Raw genomic sequence first — 20,388 nt, 5'->3', positions numbered from 1 at the left:
GTAAAGAAGTGCTTCCTCAAATTCATTTTAAAATGTTCTCCTGCTAATTTCCACTTATGGCCATGAATTCTAATATTTAAACTAATATTGAAGTAGCCATTTGACTGAACAGCATCCTGACCTGTTAGAATCTTATATACCTGGATCATGTCCCCCCTTAGTCTCCTTTGCTCGAGGCTAAACAGATTCAGCTCAGCTAACTTCTCCTCATAAGACGTCCCTCTAAGACCAGGAATCATTCTCATAGCCCTACGTTGCACCATTTCCAAGGCAGCAATGTCCTTCTTAAGGTATGGTGACCAAACCTGCCCACAATATTCTAGGTAGGGTCTTACCAAAGAATTGTATAATCATAGCATCACCTCCCTTGACTTAAACTCCACACACCTAGAGATGTAACCCAACATCCTACTGTCCTTAATTGCTTCCCCACACTGGTGAGAGTGGGACATGGAAACATCAACATACACACCGAGGTCTTTCTCATGATCAGCTACCTTTTATTTTAGTGCAACCCATAAAATATCTGTACTTTTATATTTCTGCTCCCTGCATGGATTACATTACATTTATCTGTTAAATTTCATCTACGAGGTATCAACCCAGTCGCTAATTAAATCCAGATCTCCTTACAGGTGGAGAAACTTCACTAAATCTGCCCAGCCAACCTCCCAGATTTAAGGTGGCTCTTCACTCCCCTTTCCTCACAAAGGCAGCGAGATAGAAATGTCTGAGCTAGTAGTGCATATTGATTAGTCACTGTTCCCTTTCTTCGCTTAATTGGTACTTAATTAGATAATTATCTCTGCCCCCCCACCCCAGGGGCGAGCCACAGCGCAAAATGGCAGCAGATGTTCTAGTTACTATTTAAAACGAGTATTAAGGATGGAGCTTCGACGATGGAGAGACAATGTCACTGTGCCCAGCCCCCGGCTGCTGATCGGCCCTCGAACCATCAACATCATTGCGGGGTGGGGGCACCAGGGCACTTCTGCAAACATGAGTTTTTGCAAACAAAAGACATGAGTGCGAGCATTTTGGAACAATCCAAGATGCCGGAGGTCCTTCCTCTTCCTGTCATTTGGCTGCTCATCCTGAAAGCTCCAAGCTTCCCGGCCTGCAGACTGTGGTGCCCCCCAGTAGCCTTGGCCCTCATCCAGGCTGCCGATTCCCCAGTCAATCGCAGCTGGTTCCGGTCCCTCCTTTCGGCTGAATGGGACGCCACTTTGGACAGATGCGTGATGAGTAGCCCCTGCTGCTGGACCTGATGGTTTTAGTCCTCCCTGTGCTGATGTCACTTCCTGTGGGGATGGTGTATGAGAGCAGCTTGCCTTACCCTCTGCCATAGGCTTTTGCTGTCACTCAGTGACGTGGAGGGTTTCCTCAGGAAGTAGCAGGAGTGTGTGTGTCTGCATGTGTCAGAAACATTTAAACACCAGAGCAGCACTCTGGAATATCGTAGTAGAACTCGGGGTGATACAGTGTCTGAAACATGCAGGTGGTTTAGGTCTTGTATGTCTGGGAGCACAGTTGTTGGGGGTTGGTGACTGTAGGCCCAACCACGACGCGGTGGCGCACCGGAAGTCTGGGCCTGCTCACGTGACGTCTAGCGTGCAACCTGCAGCACTGAAAGGGCTGTTGCTAGGCAACACAAAGGAAGTGGCAGGTGTCCTCAGTCACGGTGTGAATCACGGTTCGCTGAGAGAGCCACCTGCAAGCGGGTCTGTGTCTGTGATTGTGTGTCTGTGTGTGTTTGTGTGTGTGATACGGTCAGGTGAGCATGTAGCACAGTGTAAGATGAGGTGATTCGCGGACCCAGAAAATGAGGGCCCCCCCCTCATCCAGCCAACCCACACATGGACCCCGGTGTAACGCATTTCCGACATTAGCGCCACGTGCAGATGGCGGCTGGGGGCTGGTGCGGTGGGGACGCTGTTCACTGTGTTGGCGCGCATGATGAAATTCCCCTGCAATCCCTGTCACAGCTCGAGCAGCCCCGGGCCGGGGGGGAGTGGGTAGCCGTGTTGCCACGGCATCCATCCACCTTGAGGGGGATTCCATGGGAGGCAGGTCCAGCATTGGACAGCACGTTAAGGGGCTGTGGAGGTATATCAGGTATGGCCTCAACTTCAGGCCCCTAGCAGTAGTGGATGGAGCCAATTTCCCTTTCATTACCAAGTGGTTTTGAGTTAATGTTTGACTCTTCTCTGCTCAGGCATTGTGGCACTGGCCAGGCCAAGTTGGCCCTGCTCCTCCAATCAACCTCCATCTCTTTGGCAGAGGACATAGCCCCCCAGTGCTGTTATATGTTATAACTCACATTAGCATACAGCTATCATACAGACAGTTGTATGGCTAACTTGCATTAGAACGCTGTTAAAAATTATTGCAAACACGGCTGTTCTTGACCACCGATGAATCTGTGGGGGGGGGGGGGTTCACATTTTTTGTGCAACCAGCGGGTGTGAGAGAGGGGCACTAGTTGTTGATGGGGATGCAGGTGGGGGGGGGAGTGAGAGAAAGAGGACAACAAAAGGGCTGAAAGGAGAACCCCTAACAGCTGTCAGGACAGAGGGCTAGGAAACTGCACTGCCCGGACCAAATCCATTATCCGCATGAGCGGTCACCTAAGCATACAGCTATCATGCTCACTTTTATTTGGCTAATTTGCGTTAGCATGCAGCTACCACACACACTGTTATACAGGCAACTTGCATCAGAGTACAGCTATCACACATACTTGGGTCCAGGCGTTTTTTCAAAAATTGGCGGTTTGCCTGAGTTTAGTGCTGCAATGACCCTCTATGACCCAGTGCTGTAAGTTAGTCGAGTGCCACGTGAAGCAGAAAAAGCACCAATATTTGATATCAGTATCATTAGCCAGCTTTTTCCAAGGCTCCTGATTACGCGTTTACTTTGAAAATTAAATGACATGGACATCCCTACGTGTCACACTGTTCACAAGTGACGTCAGCTTCCTGAAAGCATTGGCACTTAATTTTTGTTTTCATTTGAACAGTGAATCATGCTGTTTGCTAGAAGTTTGACAAACTTTAGCTTTGAGTTTTGTATCTTTTGTCATGAAGGACTTGTATATGTGTATATTGTGTCAGTTGTGTGTAGATCGTAAAATGACAACAGTAAGGTTACCATACGTCTGGGTTTCTTTGGACGCAAATTTTCATTTTACATGGTGGTTTGGGAACTTATTAATATTCATAAAAGAAGTGCTACGGGATTGAACGCTGAGCGCTAGAACTCATTAATATTTCAGGAAAGTGCTACCTGATTGATCAGTGAATGTGAAAACTCATTAATATTCTGATACCCAGACACATCCTCTTTTCCATCTCGCCAAATATGGTAACCCTAACACGCTGTTATATTCCTAACTCACATTATTATGCAGCTGTCACACACACGATTACACAGGTAACTGGCATTATTCATGCAGCTGTCACACACACTATTTTATACAGGTAACTCACATTAGCATGCAGCTGTCACACACACTATTTTATACAGGTAACTCACATTAGCATGCAGCTGTCACACACACTATTTTATACAGGTAACTCACATTAGCATGCAGCTGTCACACACACTTTTTTATACAGGTAACTCACATTAGGTTACAGCTGTCACACGCACTATTTTATACAGGTAACTCACATTAGCATGCAGCTGTCACACGCACTATTTTATACAGGTAACTCACATTAGCATGCAGCTGTCACACACACTATTATACAGGTAACTCACATTAGCATGCAGCTGTCACACACACTATTTTATACAGGTAACTTACATTAGGTTGCAGCTGTCACACACACTATACAGGTAACTCACATTAGCATGCAGCTGTCACACACACTTATACAGGTAACTCACATTAGGTTACAGCTGTCACACACACTATTATACAGGTAACTCACATTAAGTTACAGCTGTCACACACACTATTATACAGGTAACTCACATTAGCATGCAGCTGTCACACACACTATTATACAGGTAACTCACATTAGCATGCAGCTGTCACACACACTTATACAGGTAACTCACATTAGGTTACAGCTGTCACACACACTATTATACAGGTAACTCACATTAGCATGCAGCTGTCACACACACTATTATACAGGTAACTCACATTAGCATGCAGCTGTCACACACACTATTATACAGGTAACTCACATTAGCATGCAGCTGTCACACACACTATTATACAGGTAACTCACATTAGCATGCAGCTGTCACACACACTATTATACAGGTAACTCACATTAGCATGCAGCTGTCACACACACTATTATACAGGTAACTCACATTAGCATGCAGCTGTCACACACACTATTATACAGGTAACTCACATTAGCATGCAGCTGTCACACACACTATTATACAGGTAACTCACATTAGCATGCAGCTGTCACACGCACTATTATACAGGTAACTCACATTAGCATACAGCTGTCACACGCACTATTTTATACAGGTAACTGGCATTATTCATGCAGCTGTCACACGCACTATTATACAGGTAAGTCGTGTTATTCATGCAGCTGTCACACGCACTATTATACAGGTAACTCACATTAGCATACAGCTGTCACACGCACTATTATACAGGTAACTCGCGTTATTCATGCAGCTGTCACACGCACTTTTATACAGGTAACTGGTAATTTCATGCAGCTGTCACACGCACTATTATACAGGTAACTCACATTAGCATGCAGCTGTCACACGCACTATTTTATACAGGTAACTCACATTAGCATGCAGCTGTCACACGCACTATTTTATACAGGTAACTGGCATTATTCATGCAGCTGTCACACGCACTATTTTATACAGGTAACTCGCGTTATGCAGCTGTCACACACACTATTATACAGGTAACTCGCGTTATGCAGCTGTCACACACACTATTATACAGGTAACTGGTAATTTCATGCAGCTGTCACACACACTATTTTATACAGGTAACTGGCATTATTCATGCAGCTGTCACACGCACTATTTTATACAGGTAACTCGCGTTATGCAGCTGTCACACACACTATTATACAGGTAACTGGTAATTTCATGCAGCTGTCACACGCACTATTATACAGGTAACTCACATTAGCATGCAGCTGTCACACGCACTATTTTATACAGGTAACTGGCATTATTCATGCAGCTGTCACACGCACTATTATACAGGTAACTGGCATTAGCATACAGCTGTCACACGCACTATTATACAGGTAACTCGCGTTATGCAGCTGTCACACACACTATTATACAGGTAACTGGTAATTTCATGCAGCTGTCACACGCACTATTATACAGGTAACTCACATTAGCATGCAGCTGTCACACACACTATTATACAGGTAACTGGCATTATTCATGCAGCTGTCACACCCACTATTTCATACAGGTAACTGGCATTATTCATGCAGCTGTCACACGCACTATTTTATACAGGTAACTCGCGTTATGCAGCTGTCACACACACTATTATACAGGTAACTCGCGTTATGCAGCTGTCACACACACTATTATACAGGTAACTGGTAATTTCATGCAGCTGTCACACGCACTATTTTATACAGGTAACTCACATTAGCATGCAGCTGTCACACGCACTATTTTATACAGGTAACTCGCGTTATGCAGCTGTCACACACACTATTATACAGGTAACTGGTAATTTCATGCAGCTGTCACACGCACTATTATACAGGTAACTCACATTAGCATGCAGCTGTCACACACACTATTATACAGGTAACTGGCATTATTCATGCAGTTGTCACACGCACTATTATACAGGTAACTGGCGTTAGCATGCAGCTGTCACACACACTATTATACAGGTAACTGGCGTTAGCATGCAGCTGTCACACACACTATTATACAGGTAACTGGCATTAGCATGCAGCTGTCACACACACTATTATACAGGTAACTGGCATTAGCATACAGCTGTCACACGCACTATTATACAGGTAACTGGCATTATTCATGCAGTTGTCATACGCACTATTATACAGGTAACTGGCATTAGCATACAGCTGTCACACACACTATTATACAGGTAACTGGCATTATTCATGCAGTTGTCACACACACTATTATACAGGTAACTGGCATTAGCATACAGCTGTCACGCGCACCATTATACAGGTAACTGGCATTAGCATGCAGCTGTCACACACACTATTATACAGGTAACTGGCATTATTCATGCAGCTGTCACATGCACTATTTTATACAGGTAACTCACATTAGCATGCAGCTGTCACATGCTGTGTTAGACCTAGTGGAAATCAATCGGCTTGCGTATAGACCCTGGCCTTCTCGTTCTCCTGTTTTAAGATCTCTCCATACCTACCACAATCCACCTGGGTAGTGAAATATCATTTATTGTGTTTCTGGCTTTGTCTTCAAGCTGGTTTCATTGCTGAAATGCTTCCATGGCAGCATGGGAGAGGCTCACAGGTCTGTTGTGGTTTGGGTGGCCCTTGCACTGCCTTGTTGGTAAATAAAATTAAAGAGTAAATGTGGGCACCTCTCTCCTCTATTCCAGGGCCGTCATGTCAAGACAGGCCAGCTTGCTGCTATCAAGGTCATGGATGTCACTGGGGTATGACGAACGTGCACACACACACACACACACACATCATCGAGTGCCCCTTTGACCTCTGACCAACCTGCCTTGTCACACAGGATGAGGAGGAGGAGATCAAACAGGAAATCAACATGCTCAAGAAGTACTCGCACCATCGCAACATCGCCACCTACTACGGGGCCTTCATCAAGAAGAACCCACCGGGCATTGACGATCAGCTCTGGGTGAGGCCCCACTCTTCATCTCCCTGCTCCTCCTCCGTTGCCCTTCGTCTCCACACTCATCCTTAGGCTGAGATTGTCTGTCTTCCACTCTCAGTATTTCTGACTGATGTTCACCACATCTCCCCTTGTTTGGTCCTCCTGACACATGGGGGCAGTAAAGAGTAATGTCCTCATTACTGTTTGGAGGGATGTTTCGCCCCCCTCTGTGAACCTGCTCCCTGCCTCCATGACAGACAACTTCTCAGAAAAGACGGCTCCGGAACAACACAATTACGCGCTCAAGCAGAAACCGATACAGACAGTGTGACCATTATGTAAACCAATGCGATATTTATTTACCAGCAATATTCTTGCATAACTTACAAAATCAAGGCCATTCACTCCTTTAAAAATATATGCATGACATAAGAAGGAATCTGAGGCCAGCTTTAATCTGCCACTGGTGTGTGTGTGTGTTACGTGCCAGGGGTGATGATCTCTCCTTTAGTCTTTATACACACACATACACACACACACACACACACACACACACACACAATGAATATCGATACCAAATGGACCATTTGTCTCCTTTGTTAGCTGGTGATGGAGTTTTGTGGTGCCGGGTCAGTGACGGATCTCATCAAGAACACCAAAGGAAACTCTCTGAAGGAAGAGTGGACCGCCTACATCTGCAGGGAGATCCTGAGGGTGAGCTTCTTCCCCTGCATTTCCAGCTGGCGCAAACCTCGTTCCAGATCCACATCTGGGCTAATGATCTTCCCTCCAGTCTACTCTCAGTTATGATCCACGTCTTATCCTGGTTGTGGTCCTGATCTTTATACTTAACCCATGTGCACCTGCAGGGTCTGACACATCTCCATCAACACAAGGTCATCCATCGAGACATCAAGGGTCAGAACGTCCTGCTAACCGAGAATGCAGAAGTCAAACTTGGTGAGCACAGGTTCTGGAAAATTACAGAAGGAATTTGTGCTAGATAACTTTATGCTGGTGCTGGGGGGGTCATATTATCTGTAGACATTCCCTACCCTGGTCATGTATGGTCACGTGGTCTGTAGATATTCTCTACCCTGGTCATGTATGGTCACGTGGTCTGTAGATATTCTCTACCCTGGCCAGGTATGGTCACGTGGTCTGTAGACGTTCTCTACCCTGGTCATGTATGGTCACGTGGTCTGTAGACGTTCTCTACCCTGGCCAGGTATGGTCACGTGGTCTGTAGACGTTCTCTACCCTGGCCAGGTATGGTCACGTGGTCTGTAGACGTTCTCTACCCTGGCCAGGTATGGTCACGTGGTCTGTAGACGTTCTCTACCCTGGCCAGGTATGGTCACATGGTCTGTAGACGTTCTCTACCCTGGCCAGGTATGGTCACGTGGTCTGTAGACGTTCTCTACCCTGGCCAGGTATGGTCACGTGGTCTGTAGACGTTCTCTACCCTGGCCAGGTATGGTCACGTGGTGTGCCCAGGTCTTGGTAGACATATCTTACTGAACTTTTTGCTTTTATTTTCCTTGACCTGCAGTGGACTTTGGTGTGAGCGCGCAGCTGGACCGTACGGTTGGCCGTAGGAACACATTCATCGGCACCCCCTACTGGATGGCGCCGGAAGTCATTGCCTGCGACGAGAACCCTGACGCCACATACGACTTCAAGGTACCACGCCATCCTCAGCCACCACTGAACACGCTTGTGGGCTCTGTGTGCCACAAGGTCCATGTACCCCAGGTTCCGAGCACCACGGGTTCCATGGTCACCGTCCTCGCCCATCACAGGGTCCATGTACCCCGGGTTCCGAGCGCCACGGGTTCCATGGTCACCGTCCTCGCCCATCACAGGGTCCAGTTTCACATCACACTACCACAAATTGGACGAGGGCTGCAGCTTAAGTAGGACGGTCCATTTTGTAACTTCATTAGCAGCCCATTACTGGTGGGTAAATTCGATTGCAAGACACTGGCGACGAGGTGCTGAGTGGTGCGTGTCTGTGCCGGCTGAGGGTAGTGGCCAACGGATGACCTTTGGAACATGGAAAATGACGGTCATTGTGGTGTTGCTGTGATGCGCTGCAGATCTGCAGGTGACACAGCCACCGTCACGGCTGTCTCTACACTGTGCCGTCTGCTGTAGAACCTGGTGGATATTCAGTTAAGGACAGCAGTGGCGATTGATGTGGTTCCTTGATAAATTGTTTTATTATGCAAAGAATATTATATGCTCTTGCTGAGAGGCCATAAAATTCCATTAGTGTGCAGAGTGCAGAATCCACAGTTGTGTGACGATTCCAGAACTTCACCTGCAGAAATCCACTGCTGGGTGTGCAGATTCCAGAGCTTTACATGAAGGATTACAAAGCTATACTGGAGCATGCTTGGTTGTATGTTGGCCACAGGGGTCCGTATGTCACCTCTGTGGGGATCCTCCTGGGACCCAGTCCAGTGCTGCTAAGGAATATTACTGTAGCAGGTTTTACGACATGAATGCTTCGTATGGAATATGGAGCGAAACCTGTTGAATAATTGCTGAGTTTTCTAGAGATTAAGAAACAGATAACAGCCGTCCACTTCAGGAAGGTGCTGCTTTCTGTACAGTGCGAGTTGAGGCTGTTTTCTTCAGATTTTCTTGAGCTAAATCTGGATTTGTTAAAGGATCCGATTCAGAGTAAAATGCCTTAGACAAAAGATGCAGAAAGTACTTTCATATTTAAATAGCAATTAGAAAATGGTCAAGTATAGAAAAATTGATCTTTATTTTAGAACGCACACACTCTCCCTCAGACACACGCACACCTTTAGAAATGTCCCCAAAAAGTCCCCAAACACGCCCACATCCCCAAACACGCCCACAACCCAAAAAACAAGGTCAGACATGCCCATGGATGGACACAGAGTGATTAATGGTGTTTTCTCATTCTTTTATTGTACTGCAGAGTGACTTATGGTCATTGGGAATCACTGCCATTGAGATGGCTGAAGGGGCTCCACGTAAGTAAAGCACAGTGTGCATCAGTACGGAATAACGTGTGTCAGCACAGAGTGTACCAGCCCAGCACAGTGTGTATCAGCACAAAATGTATCAGCACAATGTGTTTTAGCACAAAATGTATCAGCACAGTATGTACCTGTACAGCACAGTGTGTATCAGCGCAGCATAGCATGTATGAACACAATGTGTATCAGCACAGCGTATCAGTGTCTGATCCCTCTTGCTGCAATGAAACTGATCATTGTGCACCCCCCCCCCCAGCACTGTGTGACATGCACCCAATGCGAGCCCTGTTCCTGATCCCCCGGAACCCTGCTCCCAGGCTCAAGTCCAAGAAGTGGTGAGTGTGTGAGGAAGTGGTGAGTGTGTGAAGAAGTGGTGAGTGTGTGAAGAAGTGGTGACCCCTCTGTCAGTCCTGTTTGTCAGGCTCGTCTGTTTTTGTCTGAAATTTCCCAAGCATCTCGCCCACCAACCACCCCCCCCATGGGTAGTTTAGAGCGCAATGCATCTCATCGGGAAACGGCGCAGGGGTGTGGTTTTGTATCCACCAACAGGAAGCCTAATCTATCGGTGATAACACCCTCGAGGCTGTCAAGCAGAGGCTGATGGGAACCTACCATGACAGTCTGACGGGGGTGTTTTATTTTCTTGAGACTTGCCTTTTCTGATGCTGTCCTTTTACACAAAAAGACTCAGTGGTGACTGGAGAAATGGCACATCTGTCACCGCCCCACCACCACCGCCCCTGCCTTGACCTGTGACCCTCTCCTCCCACCAGGTCCAAAAAGTTCCAGTTGTTTATTGAGGGCTGCCTGGTGAAGAACCACGGGCAGAGACCCACTACGGAGCAGCTGCTGAAACACCCCTTCATCCGGGACCAGGCCAACGAGCGGCAAGTCCGCATACAGCTCAAGGACCACATTGACCGCACCAAGAAGAAGCGGGGAGAAAGAGGTGGGTGTGCGGCAGTCGGCAGCTCCACCACTAGGGGGCGCCTTCCTGTGTGCACAGAATATGTCATACCTCCTTATATTGTGGTCCATCTCACCTCATAATCGGTTGGTCCCTAGGTTATGCAAACTGTTATTCATTTTTGAGTTCAGTGACCAGTTAAGGGACAGCATGGACCCCAGTAAGTCCAGATCCGGTCCTGTAAGACGCAGGGCTTTGCTTAGATCATGTGACCTCCGTCTCATACTTGGTTTTGTCTGCCTTAGAAGAGACTGAGTACGAGTACAGTGGCAGCGAGGAGGAGGAGGAGGAGAACGACATTGGGGAGCCCAGGTACGAGCCGGGACCCTGTGCCCACAGACTACAAGTGAGCGTCACCCTCAGATCCGAGTAAAACTTACTGCTGCATGTCTGACATCTCATGACCTGTCGAAGCGACAGTCTTCAGGAATGGGGCTGGGCAGCCCTGCTGATCACAGGAGAGAAACGCAGAGAATCACACAGACGTAAACACACACAGACACAAAATCACCGAGACACACGCAAACATACATAGGATCACTGACACTCCCAAAGACAAGGATTGGCAACACACACAGAATCAGAGACACATACACACACACAAACTCTGGTCCCATCACTCTCCCAGCTCCATCATCAACATCCCTGGCGAGTCCACCCTGAGGCGGGACTTCCTGCGGCTGCAACTGGCCAATAAGGAGCGATCGGAGGCGCTGCGCCGGCAGCAGCTGGAGCAACAGCAGAACGAAGAGCACAAGCGCCAGCTGCTGGCTGAGCGGCAGAAGCGTATTGAGGAGCAGAAGGAGCAGCGGCGCCGGCTAGAAGAGGTAGGTGAGGGGCAGAGGACATTGGCAGGCCGTCAGGGCCCCTGGGCAGTGGATATCCATTCCCTCTGCAGGCTCTGGCATTGATGTCCCTTGCCTTCGTCTCCTAGCAACAGCGGCGCGAGCGGGAGCTGCGCAAGCAGCAGGAACGGGAGCAGCGACGGCGCTATGAGGAGATGGAGCAGCTACGGCGGGAGGAGGAGCGGCGGCAGCAGGAGCGTGAGCAGGTACAGACACCTCCTGCAGGTGCAGGTACAGGCATTCCACAGGTAGTAGGCAAGTACAGGTACCACGCAGGTACAGGCAGCCAGGAAGTACAGGTACCGCGCAGGTACAGGCAGCCAGAAAGTACAGGTACCGCGCAGGTACAGGCAGCCAGGAAGTACAGGTACCGCGCAGGTACAGGCAGCCAGGAAGTACAGGTACCGCGCAGGTACAGGCAGCCAGAAAGTACAGGTACCGCGCAGGTACAGGCAGCCAGAAAGTACAGGTACCGCGCAGGTACAGGCAGCCAGGAAGTACAGGTACCGCGCAGGTACAGGCAGCCAGGAAGTACAGGTACCGCGAAGGTACAGGCAGCCAGGAAGTACAGGTACCGCACAGGTACAGGCACTCTGCAGGTAAAGGCAGCAGGTACAGGGAGCCTGCAGAGTGCATGGCGCACAGGTTGGCCTCACTCTCCAATAAATCCTGGCTTCTGTGTTTTTTCCACCCTGGAGGAAGGAGGGAGGATGGAGAGTTTACCTGGGATAGATGGGAAAAGGGCAAAGAGGCAGATTGCCATAGGGAACGTGCAAGCAGCCCCTGTACCCAGCGTGTGTTGTGGCCTGCCCTGCTCTCCCCAGGCCCGAGTTCTGGATGGGTTTGGTTTGCTTGCCTTTAAGCCCCTCGGGGACCTGGTTCCTTTTACACACCTCTAAATGGGCCCAGTTTTGAGACATGGCTGTTTTGACCCAGTTACCAGGCAGGATGTCTGTCCCTGGGGCTGGGGAGGGGGGGCGGTTATGGTTTAAGGCTTTGCTGTAGTGTCACCACTCCCTCCCCCATCATTCTGTATCAGAAGCCTCCCCACCTCATATGGGTCTCTCTCTGACTTCTCCTCCGTTATTCCCTCAATTTTTCTTTCCCTTTGTCAGAAAGAGGGAAGAAGATAATCTGTTTGAATCACAGATACCTTCCCCTCTCTGTTTTTACGTCTGTTTTTTGCCCTGTCAGTATCTCTTCTTCTCTCTCTGTGATTGGCTACCTAGTGTGCCATTTATGGCTTCCTCTTTTTGGTTGGGTCCCGTGGGTATCAATCACTGCTCTCTTTCCCGTCCCTCTCGCCACGCTGGCCGGTCCCACAGGATTACATCCGCCGGCAGTTGGAGGAGGAGCAGCGGCAGCTGGAGATCCTGCAGCAGCAGCTGTTACAGGAGCAGGCTCTACTCCTGGTAAAGGGGCCCCTGGCTCATGCAGAGGCCATGCCCACCCAGTGATGTGTGCCCATCCTCATCATGCCCCTAGATCCTGCCTCATTGGTGTGTCTGTGTCGTGCTGGATCCAAACCCTCCCCCTTCAGCCCCCCCATCCAGTGACTGTGTCCATGTTACCCAAGCCCTGCCCCCAGCCATGTGCCTCAGCGGTACAGACAGGCCCCGCCCATGTGACCCTTCCTGCATGGTGAACAATAGGCCAGCCTGCTGTCTGACATGTTTTTGAAAGCAGAGGTTGGCTGATTTTCCAGCAACAAATGAGCCCCCCCCCCCGGTAATCCTACATAATCTTCACCCCTGCTGGAAATGGTCCTATTCTGTTTGTCTTCTGCAGGCCCATGTAGCTTGCCGTCATGTGATGTCCTGTGTCACTGAGGCATTCTGGGTAAAATGCAGACCCAGCCATCTGCCTCCTCCTCTGGTCCCCTCATTGGTTCTTCTTTTCCCCCCCTGCCCCACCCATCTCACCCGCCTCCCGCATGCGGTCCCTGCCGCCCGTGTTTGCTGCCTCTTGCGTCACGTGACCCCACAATGTCTTTTGCGGTGGCAGGAGTACAAGCGTAAGCAGCTGGAGGAGCAGCGGCAAGCGGAGCGGCTGCAGAGGCAGCTGCAGCAGGAGCGAGCTTACCTGGTGTCGCTGCAGCAGCAGCAGCAGCAGCAGCAACAACAACAGCAGCAACAGCAACAGCAGCAGGAACCAGATCAGCGCCCCATCGATAAGAAGCAGCTGTACCACTATAAGGACACCGTGAACCCCAGCGACAAGCCCGCCTGGGCCAAAGAGGTAGGGTGCTGCCCTCTGGCAGTCGTATGACTGTCCATCCTTAACCCCGCCCCCAACGGGTTGAAGGTCGACAGAACGTCACTGGATGCCTCATTCATCCGCACTGGATAATGGTGCACCCCTCCCTCCCCAGTCATGTCATGTCCACCTAACCCGCAATGTTTTTGTAGGTCATAAAGCGCTCCCAAAGTAACTCTCCCCGCATCCCGCCCAAGAAGTACCACTCCTTCAACAGCCCCAGTGAGGCCCGTGTCGCACACCTGCTGCCCCTGCCCCCCAGCCAGCACACCCGCCGGCCCCCCTCCTACCCTGCTAACCCCACCGCCTGCCCTGCCCTTGAGGAGCCTGCCGACTGGCTCCGCCGTGGCCCCCAGGACTTCCCCTCCATCCGGATCAGCTCTGCGGAAGAGGAGCAGTTCAGGCGGAGCCGCCCTTCAGAGCGGGAGCGGGAGGCGGCTTTGGGCCCCCGTGGGCGGAGCCCCAAACGGGCCCAGCAGGTGGATAGCAGCCCCCTTCATTGTCACCGGACCTACAGATCCGGCTCTTCCCTGGTGCTCTGGGATGCCTCTCCCCCTTGCTACTGACAGGGTCCTGATTGGTCAGTCCCTGCCCCCCCCCCTTCCATTACTGTGGGATGAGTAACCAACCGCCGAGCTCGTCGGGACGGGTTCAGGCAGGGAACATCCTGTTTATGCTATGCTGTGGCTCCCATTTGAGCGCAGCACCCCTGCCTGGGCCCTATGTGCAGGACGGCAAGTGGTTGGGCCTGGTGTCGGCATGATGGCTTAGTCACAGTCACAGCCCAGAGTTCCGTCTGTCCCGAAGGGACCTTGCGTGACCTGTGACCTTTAACCTCCCTGACCCTTTCTTCCTTTCACCAGGGTGGTGCCGGGGAGCTGGGCAGCTCGTCGGGATGTTAGCTTAGCACGTACTAATGATGCCCTTTCTTCCTGATAACACTGACAGTCCTGCCCCCAGTGACTCTGCGCTCTCTGGAATGGCGGCTCGTGCTCATGCATGTGCCGTCTGCATTCCCTAACCCTCCCCGAATGCTTCTGAATGCCCCGTCCCTGTTTCCTGGGATATAAAGGCTTGATCAAAACCTGCAGCTGGCTCACCTGAGAGGTTCTGTGGTTCTAAATGGCCTTTTTTTCCAAGGGGTTGTTCTAACCGTATTGACATTGTGGATTTGTTTTTAATTCTAACAGCGCTCGTTACGGAATGGCATTGTATCCAGCGTAATTTATCTGTGATGCCGTTAACTCAAAGCATCAAAGCCACGTCGTCATGGTGACGGTCCCGATCCAGCCTGACAGCTTGGCTGTGCATGCAGGTGGAAGAGCGCTCCCTGCTGAACCGGCAGAACTCGCCGGCGCTGCAGCACAAGGTGGCCAACCGGATCTCAGACCCGTCGCTGCCACCACGCTCCGAGTCCTTCAGCAGCAGCGGGATCCAGGCCGTCCGCACCCCCCCTATGCATCGGCAGGTGGAGCAGCCGGTAAGCCCCACCCCCCGCACCCTGCAATGTGCCTGATCCCCCTCACTCGTGCGTCTTACACAAGTACCTTCACTAGATGCCGCACCTGGCCCCAGTGAAGTCCCACAGCCCGTCGATGTCAGGCTCCCAGTCGCTGCATGACCAGTCGGCTCAGGGAGTTTCGGCCTTCCAGGAGGGCCTGTCCCCCCACCGGCCCGTCATGCCCCGCCAGAATTCAGACCCCACCTCTGAGACCCCCCCGCCGCCACCCCGCATTACTAGTCGCGATGAGAAGTTCGACCGAGGCCCCTGGGTGATGCAGGACGAGGATATCCCGCCGAAGGTTTGCGAGGGGGGGCTTCGACATGGGGCTGATGGGCTATCAGTCACTCAAATAGCCAATCGGCGCCTTCGGTTCAAAATTAGTGAAGCTGTGAATCAGTGTTTGAGTCCGCAGATAGCATAGAAAAGTGGAAGAAAACTATGAATAGGACAGGAAGTAGACAGGAGATCAAAGAGGACAGGAAATGTACAGGAGGTGGACAGTGAAAGGTTTCTTCATGCCACCCAGGTGCCCCAGAGGACCACGTCCATCTCCCCAGCCCTGGTGAGGAAGAACTCCCCCAGCAACGGAGCCGGCGGCCTGGGGCCTAGAGGGGGCTCCCAGCTCATCCGGGCCAGGTATGTCAGTGAGTGTGTGTCTGTCAGGGTGCGTACCAGCACAATGCACACCAGTGTGTGAATGACTGGGGAGTCACGGTGCTCTGTCACATGTTGTTATTGCGTCTCCTAGTAACCCTGACCTGCGCCCGTCTGTGGAGACGGGCATCCCTCGGAACAGCAGTGGCAGCTCCTCCAGTTCCAGCACCCCAAGCTCACAAGGAGGTTCCCAGCCCGGCTCGCAGGCAGGCTCCAGCGAGCGGAACCGGGCAGAAAGCAGAGGTGAGGGGGCAGGGCTGTCACATGTAGCAAATGCTGTCACCTCTGAAACCAGCTAACAGCGATGTCTTTTTTTTTTTTGGGGGGGGCAGCATCTATTCGGCAGGAGGTCCCCCCCAGTGCACCCCCTCTGGAGCCTCCCAAGTCCAAGCAACAGGAGGAGGCCCGGGACCCTGGACGCCCCAGCCGGCCCACGGTGAGTTTAGCTGAAGCTCCTCCACTGCCCATGCTCCCTCCCAGCAACCTGATTGGCTATTGACACTAATCATGAATCGGCCAATAAATTCTACCTCCTCTTTTTGTCCCGGTGCCTCAGGACCTGACAGCCCTGGCTAAGGAGCTCCGGGAGCTGCGATCAGATGAGACCAACCGGCCACCAATTAAGGTGACCGACTACTCCTCGTCCAGTGAATCGGAGAGCAGCGAGGAGGACGAGGCCGAAGGGGCGGGGCACGATGGCACCGTACCCGTCAGTGACATCCCACGTGTCATGTGAGTGCTACGCCCTTATACACACACACATGCATGTGCCGGGCTACTTGTGTGATGCTAGATATGCACTTGCCTGCCCCTACAGGCCGTCTGTGGTCCAAGGAGGCAGCGAAACCTACGGATCCCCTGTGATGGGTAGCCATGATGACGCTCTTGGTGATTCCCACCCAGGGATGCGAGAGGTGAGAGTGTTAGGTGGCTTTCAGCACCCCCCAGTCCCTACAGCTCCCACCCATACCCATGGCCAGTTGTCGCCAAGGGAGAATCGGCCGTACCGTGTCAACTTGGGAATGGACCCAAGCCTCCCCTGTATGATGTTCGTCCAGAGGAATTTGGAGCGTATCCGTCACCTTCTCAATCCCCTCTCATGTAGCTCACGCCACACTGCGGTACTGACCCGTTTGTACATACCTGCCCCTCACATGACCTTTCACCTCCTCAGGAATTTCCATGAAGTTCTGACACTCTGGATCTGACAGACAAATGCAGCCTGTCCAAAGCGTCACGTGCTGTTCCGTCATCTTCGCATTTTGACGGATTTTTATTTATAATCTTTGTTATATAGTAAATGCTTGCAGTGAGTAGCACGGCTATGAAAACTTGTTGCTGATGATGCTGATTCATGAAGGGTGGTGGTTACATGGATCTCAGCCTCACCAATGCTAACAGAACAACAGCTGAAGCTAACAGCAACACAGATAGACCCTTGCCAATGCTACTGTAAGGATTGACAGACCCTAGCTCATGCGTAAGGACAGGCAGAACTTGGCTAATGCTAATGTAAGGATAGTGAGAACATGTACACCTTAAAATAGCAGTGGAAGTGAGGTCATGGCAATGCTAATGGTAAGGACTGAAGGAAGCTTGGTGTGGCTATCATCAAGGAATCTTCCCAGCAGTGCAGGGGAGCAATGGAGGCCCGGTGATGCTAACGCTAGCACACAGATGCTACAGCACAGCAATGCTAACGCTAGCACACAGATGCTACAGCACAGCAATGCTAACGCTAGCACACAGATGCTACAGCACAGCAATGCTAACGCTAGCACACAGATGCTACAGCACAGCAATGCTAACGCTAGCACACAGATGCTACAGCACAGCAATGCTAACGCTAGCACACAGATGCTACAGCACAGCAATGCTAACGCTAGCACACAGATGCTACAGCACAGCAATGCTAACGCCAGCACACAGATGCTACAGGACAGCGATACTAACGCCAGCCCACAGATGCTACAGCTTGCTGATGCTAATACCAGCATACAGATGCTGCACCGCGCCGATACTAACGCCAGCATACAGATGCTGCACCGCGCCGATACTAACGCCAGCACACAGATGCTGCACCGCGCCGATACTAACGCCAGCATACAGATGCTGCACCGCACCGATACTAACGCCAGCACACAGATGCTACAGCGTGGAGATGCTAACGCCAGCGTTAGACTCACAGATGCCCCAGTCGTCCCCTAGTGAGCAGCTGAGCATGGCACCCTCAGCTCTGGCGCCTGGGCGCGGCTCTGGAACATGCTGGTCTCTCTCTCCTGCCCCCCACAGACGGCGCCGGATAGGCAGCGCTCCGGCCACGCCGAGAGCAACGGCTTTGCCGGCCACGCCAATCTGCCCGATCTGGTGCAGCAGAGCCGCTCGGCCGCGGGCGTGCCCGCCGGTCTGCACGCGCAGGACCAGGACGCCGCGGGCGAAGTAGGTGACGGGGTCTCGGCCGCGAGCCCCCGGGCATATCCTCTGTGGCGTCCCGCTTCCCTGCCGCTCTGACTGGCCGTGCCTTACGTAGGTCAGCCTCGGTGCTGGGGGGGGCACACTTTATTTCCTTTTCACGGCAGCCCCCCCCCCATACCAGTCACCTCCTGTGGCCTCTTCTCTCTGAGAATCAGCAAGATCCCCCCTCTCCTCTCCTTCTTGTGCGATGCATATATATGTGTACATACATGCCTGGAGACCACACCCCCCCAGCCTGTGTCATGTGATCGCTCTTTCCTTGTCATTCTGCCAGATTGGGGTTCTTCAGACTCCAGTTCTCTGTGTGGGAGGTGGTGGGACTATCGCTCTGTGATCAGTGGTTGGTCTCAGTGGTCATACAGACCAGTAGCCAGGTTTTCGGGCTGACATTTGCCAGGCTGCTGGAATAGGCAGCGTGCGCTGAGCCCCGCCATCGGACAGTTTGGACTGGAGTTCCACCCCCCATCAAGCCCGCTCTTTTTGCTCTGCAGTTCGGGATTGGCAACAGCACCAAGGCCTCCTTCACGCCCTTCATGGACCCGCGTGTGTACCAGACATCCCCCACCGAGGATGAGAGCGATGAGAATTCGGCCGCGGGTGAGTTTCGGCACCCTTGAGTTTTTAACTTTGGTTGGCCAGCCAGTTGATTGGTCGACCAGCTGTCTGGCTGCGATTAATCAATACCCCCCCCCCTCCCCAGCCCTGCTGAGCAGCGAGCTGGCGCGCCAAGAGCAGGCCAAACTGAACGAGGCACGCAAGATCTCTGTGGTGAACGTGAACCCCACCAACATCCGGCCACACAGCGACACGCCCGAGATCCGCAAGTACAAGAAACGCTTCAACTCGGAGATCCTCTGCGCCGCGCTCTGGGGTGAGGGTCGCCGTATCTGCTGTGATGGGAAGGGGCACGCCGTGTGTTGTCTACGTCCACATGACCATGAATCCCATCTCAGGTGTCAACCTGCTGGTGGGCACAGAGAATGGCCTGATGCTGTTGGACCGCAGTGGCCAGGGGAAGGTCTACAACCTGATCAGCCGGCGTCGCTTCCAGCAGATGGACGTGCTGGAGGGCCTCAATGTGCTAGTCACCATCTCCGGTGAGTGGGGCTACATCCGGCACCGATCTGGGCCTCGGGACGGTTAGACAGGCAGCGTGACACCGATGTCTGAAATGCTCCCTACAGGCAAGAAGAACAAGCTGAGGGTCTACTACCTGTCCTGGCTACGGAACCGGATCCTGCACAATGATCCGGAAGTGGAGAAGAGGCAGGGCTGGGTGACAGTGGGTGAGCTGGAGGGCTGCGTGCACTACAAAGTGGGTGAGTACAGAAGAGCATCTATAGATGTGCCATGCTGGGATTCTGCGGCGTCTCTGAACCTGAAACGTGAGGTGCTGACCAAAATTTGATGCGACCCCCTGAGAAAAAGGGCTTGCCTCCCATTTACAGTGAAGTACGAGAGGATCAAATTCCTGGTGATAGCGCTGAAGAATTCCGTGGAGATTTACGCTTGGGCCCCGAAGCCATACCATAAATTCATGGCTTTCAAGGTAGGAGGCGCTATTCTGCTGGCTTTCTGTCTTTCAATTTGTTGATACTGTTTTTTTTGGACACGGAAAACTCAGTCAGTGATTTGGGAAGTTATGTTCATTTTGCTTCTGTATTTTCTTCATCACAATCTTTTAAATTGACATAAAAGTCTATAGCAGTGTTTCTCAGCCCAGTCCTTGGGGACTCCCAGACAGTCCACGTTTTTCACGTTTTTGTGCTGCCAGCTTGCTAGCAACAGGTATTCAGTGTTCTGGATTGGCTGGGAGCGGGGGAGGAAGCAAAAGTGCTCTGGGGG

At 51.6% G+C, this 20,388-nt stretch overlaps 1 protein-coding gene and 2 long non-coding RNA genes across 8 annotated transcripts in view; all 3 read left to right on the top strand.

The window, feature by feature from the left end:
* LOC125740590 (traf2 and NCK-interacting protein kinase-like) overlaps nucleotides 1-20,388 on the top strand; it is a 33,896-nt gene that overhangs the window by 7,177 nt on the left and 6,331 nt on the right. The window contains exons 3-29 of one of the 6 annotated variants that reach the window (XM_049011940.1): nucleotides 6,584-6,640; nucleotides 6,724-6,849; nucleotides 7,429-7,539; nucleotides 7,695-7,785; nucleotides 8,378-8,508; nucleotides 9,782-9,836; nucleotides 10,099-10,177; nucleotides 10,616-10,791; nucleotides 11,055-11,121; nucleotides 11,438-11,636; nucleotides 11,744-11,860; nucleotides 12,980-13,066; nucleotides 13,659-13,892; nucleotides 14,063-14,389; nucleotides 15,226-15,390; nucleotides 15,467-15,712; nucleotides 15,941-16,050; nucleotides 16,163-16,311; nucleotides 16,401-16,504; nucleotides 16,625-16,800; nucleotides 16,886-16,982; nucleotides 18,361-18,507; nucleotides 19,035-19,140; nucleotides 19,244-19,414; nucleotides 19,497-19,640; nucleotides 19,728-19,862; nucleotides 19,992-20,092. In XM_049011940.1, the coding sequence (XP_048867897.1) occupies nucleotides 6,584-6,640; nucleotides 6,724-6,849; nucleotides 7,429-7,539; nucleotides 7,695-7,785; nucleotides 8,378-8,508; nucleotides 9,782-9,836; nucleotides 10,099-10,177; nucleotides 10,616-10,791; nucleotides 11,055-11,121; nucleotides 11,438-11,636; nucleotides 11,744-11,860; nucleotides 12,980-13,066; nucleotides 13,659-13,892; nucleotides 14,063-14,389; nucleotides 15,226-15,390; nucleotides 15,467-15,712; nucleotides 15,941-16,050; nucleotides 16,163-16,311; nucleotides 16,401-16,504; nucleotides 16,625-16,800; nucleotides 16,886-16,982; nucleotides 18,361-18,507; nucleotides 19,035-19,140; nucleotides 19,244-19,414; nucleotides 19,497-19,640; nucleotides 19,728-19,862; nucleotides 19,992-20,092 (3,708 nt within the window). Of the gene's footprint in view, nucleotides 1-6,497; nucleotides 6,641-6,723; nucleotides 6,850-7,428; nucleotides 7,540-7,694; nucleotides 7,786-8,377; nucleotides 8,509-9,781; nucleotides 9,837-10,098; nucleotides 10,178-10,615; nucleotides 10,792-11,054; nucleotides 11,122-11,437; nucleotides 11,637-11,743; nucleotides 11,861-12,979; nucleotides 13,067-13,658; nucleotides 13,893-14,062; nucleotides 14,390-15,225; nucleotides 15,391-15,466; nucleotides 15,713-15,940; nucleotides 16,051-16,162; nucleotides 16,312-16,400; nucleotides 16,505-16,624; nucleotides 16,801-16,885; nucleotides 16,983-18,360; nucleotides 18,508-19,034; nucleotides 19,141-19,243; nucleotides 19,415-19,496; nucleotides 19,641-19,727; nucleotides 19,863-19,991; nucleotides 20,093-20,388 lie in introns of those variants that run through there. The other 5 variants (XM_049011935.1, XM_049011936.1, XM_049011938.1 and 2 more) reach the window with 5 other exon arrangements.
* On the top strand, nucleotides 2,431-6,253 carry LOC125740594 (uncharacterized). Its single transcript, XR_007397669.1, has 7 exons — nucleotides 2,431-3,571; nucleotides 3,664-3,799; nucleotides 4,768-4,860; nucleotides 5,121-5,255; nucleotides 5,432-5,478; nucleotides 5,694-5,914; nucleotides 5,959-6,253. It is a non-coding gene; the product is annotated as an uncharacterized LOC125740594 (long non-coding RNA).
* LOC125740596 (uncharacterized) lies at nucleotides 7,808-8,371 on the top strand. Its single transcript, XR_007397673.1, has 3 exons — nucleotides 7,808-7,889; nucleotides 8,054-8,176; nucleotides 8,218-8,371. It is a non-coding gene; the product is annotated as an uncharacterized LOC125740596 (long non-coding RNA).

The sequence above is a fragment of the Brienomyrus brachyistius genome, chromosome 4 (assembly GCF_023856365.1).
Source record: "Brienomyrus brachyistius isolate T26 chromosome 4, BBRACH_0.4, whole genome shotgun sequence".
NCBI classification, from domain to species: Eukaryota; Metazoa; Chordata; class Actinopteri; order Osteoglossiformes; family Mormyridae; genus Brienomyrus; species Brienomyrus brachyistius.
This window is presented reverse-complemented; position numbering and strand designations above follow the sequence as displayed.